This window comes from Myotis brandtii, unplaced genomic scaffold (assembly GCF_000412655.1).
Source record: "Myotis brandtii unplaced genomic scaffold, ASM41265v1 scaffold691, whole genome shotgun sequence".
Classification (NCBI taxonomy): domain Eukaryota; kingdom Metazoa; phylum Chordata; class Mammalia; order Chiroptera; family Vespertilionidae; genus Myotis; species Myotis brandtii.
In genome coordinates this window covers 1,262,969-1,264,274 of record NW_005370704.1, presented here as the reverse complement: position 1 = coordinate 1,264,274, position 1,306 = coordinate 1,262,969, and the positions used below count along the sequence as shown (strand labels likewise).

The 1,306-nt window shown below is 68.1% G+C and overlaps 1 protein-coding gene across 1 annotated transcript in view; it reads right to left on the bottom strand.

Annotated features, from left to right (window-relative positions):
• The window catches only part of CACNA1B (calcium channel, voltage-dependent, N type, alpha 1B subunit), a gene marked incomplete at its 3' end in the record, with an annotated part of 138,429 nt that overhangs the window by 28,761 nt on the left and 108,362 nt on the right, over positions 1 to 1,306 (bottom strand). Inside the window, exons 33-34 of the mRNA XM_014529697.1 lie at positions 1,128 to 1,238; positions 718 to 807 (exon numbers count right to left, since the gene is read on the bottom strand). Coding sequence (XP_014385183.1) covers positions 718 to 807; positions 1,128 to 1,238 — 201 coding nt within the window. The remainder of the gene's footprint in view (positions 1 to 717; positions 808 to 1,127; positions 1,239 to 1,306) is intronic.

Genomic DNA, 1,306 nt, shown 5'->3' with positions numbered 1-1,306 from the left:
TGGGCACCGCCCAGCTCAGGCCCATCGGATGTGGGGGCTCTGGCTCCCCCCAGCCCTCTCCTCCTGCAGGGTGGCCAGCCCCACCCCGGAATCGATGAGGTGAACACGTGAGGTGGGCAGAGCGGCACGGCCTCATGGTGAGGCCCCCGCTGTCCCTCCAACCTGGCCCCTGGGGCTGGGAGCCGCCTCTCCTGGGGTCTGAGACCTGCCCTGTCCTGGGCTCTAGACCTGGCACTTCCACTCCTCCCCTCGCCCCACCCCCAGCTCTCTCTGCGGCTGGGGCGGGAACGCCTCCCACGCAGGCACGCGTACAAGAGCCCACGTCACGTCAGCTCCCGGAGAACCTGCTGTTTCACTAACGCCGAGGGCTGTGCTCAGAAACGCGCTCCTGGCTCAGCCCTCAGCGCAGGTCCGCCCAGCACGGCCAGCGCTGGGCACAGACCATGACGGAGAACCACTGTCCCGCTTTCCACAGAAAACACACCTGGGCTTTCAGGTCTGAGCTCGTCCTGGTTCTGAGTTTGGGGCCACGCGTCACACACACGTAAGGGCTCTCGTCCTCCTGCTGGTGTGACATGAGCCGCCGCCGGACGTGCTGGGGACGGTGTCTCACCCAAGAGCAAGCACTTGCTGGGGCGACCCCTGCGCCCAGCTCCGCCCGTGGAGAGCGCCCTGCCGCCCCGAGGGAGGCCTCGCAGGAGCCTCGGGACGGGGAGCACTCACCGCGATCTCCGTGACGAGGATGTCGGTGATGCTGCCCAGCACCGTGACGAAGTCGAAGACGTTCCAGGCGTCTCGGAAGTAGTTCTAGAGAGAGAAGGGCGGTCAGTGCCGGGGCTGGGGCTCTGCCGGGGGCGCCAGGAGGGCCTAGTCAGGACGGGCCAGGAGCTGATGGGCCACCCCAGGGGGACAGCGCAGGCCTGGCCCACAGACACCAGGCTGGGCAGGGGCAGAGCTGAGAGCCACGTGCCCCGAGGGGAACCTGCCCCCGGAGCTGGCCGGGGCACAGACTCGGGTGATGGGGCCCCCGCAGGGTCGTCTGCGCTCTGGGGCTCGGGGAGTTCCAGCTCCAAACAAGGAGCCCCCAGGGCCCCTCTCGGATGACACGGCCCAGGAGTGGCGCCTACCAGCACCCCGAAGGCGACGATCTTGAGCACACACTCCATGGAGAACATGGACGTGAACACGATGTTCAGGCACTTGAGCATCAGCTCGTACTCGTAGGGCGCGTCGTAGAACTGCGGGGAGGAGAATGTTGGCCACGGGCGCAGCTGCCCCGACGCCCACGCCGGACGGGGACGCTCGC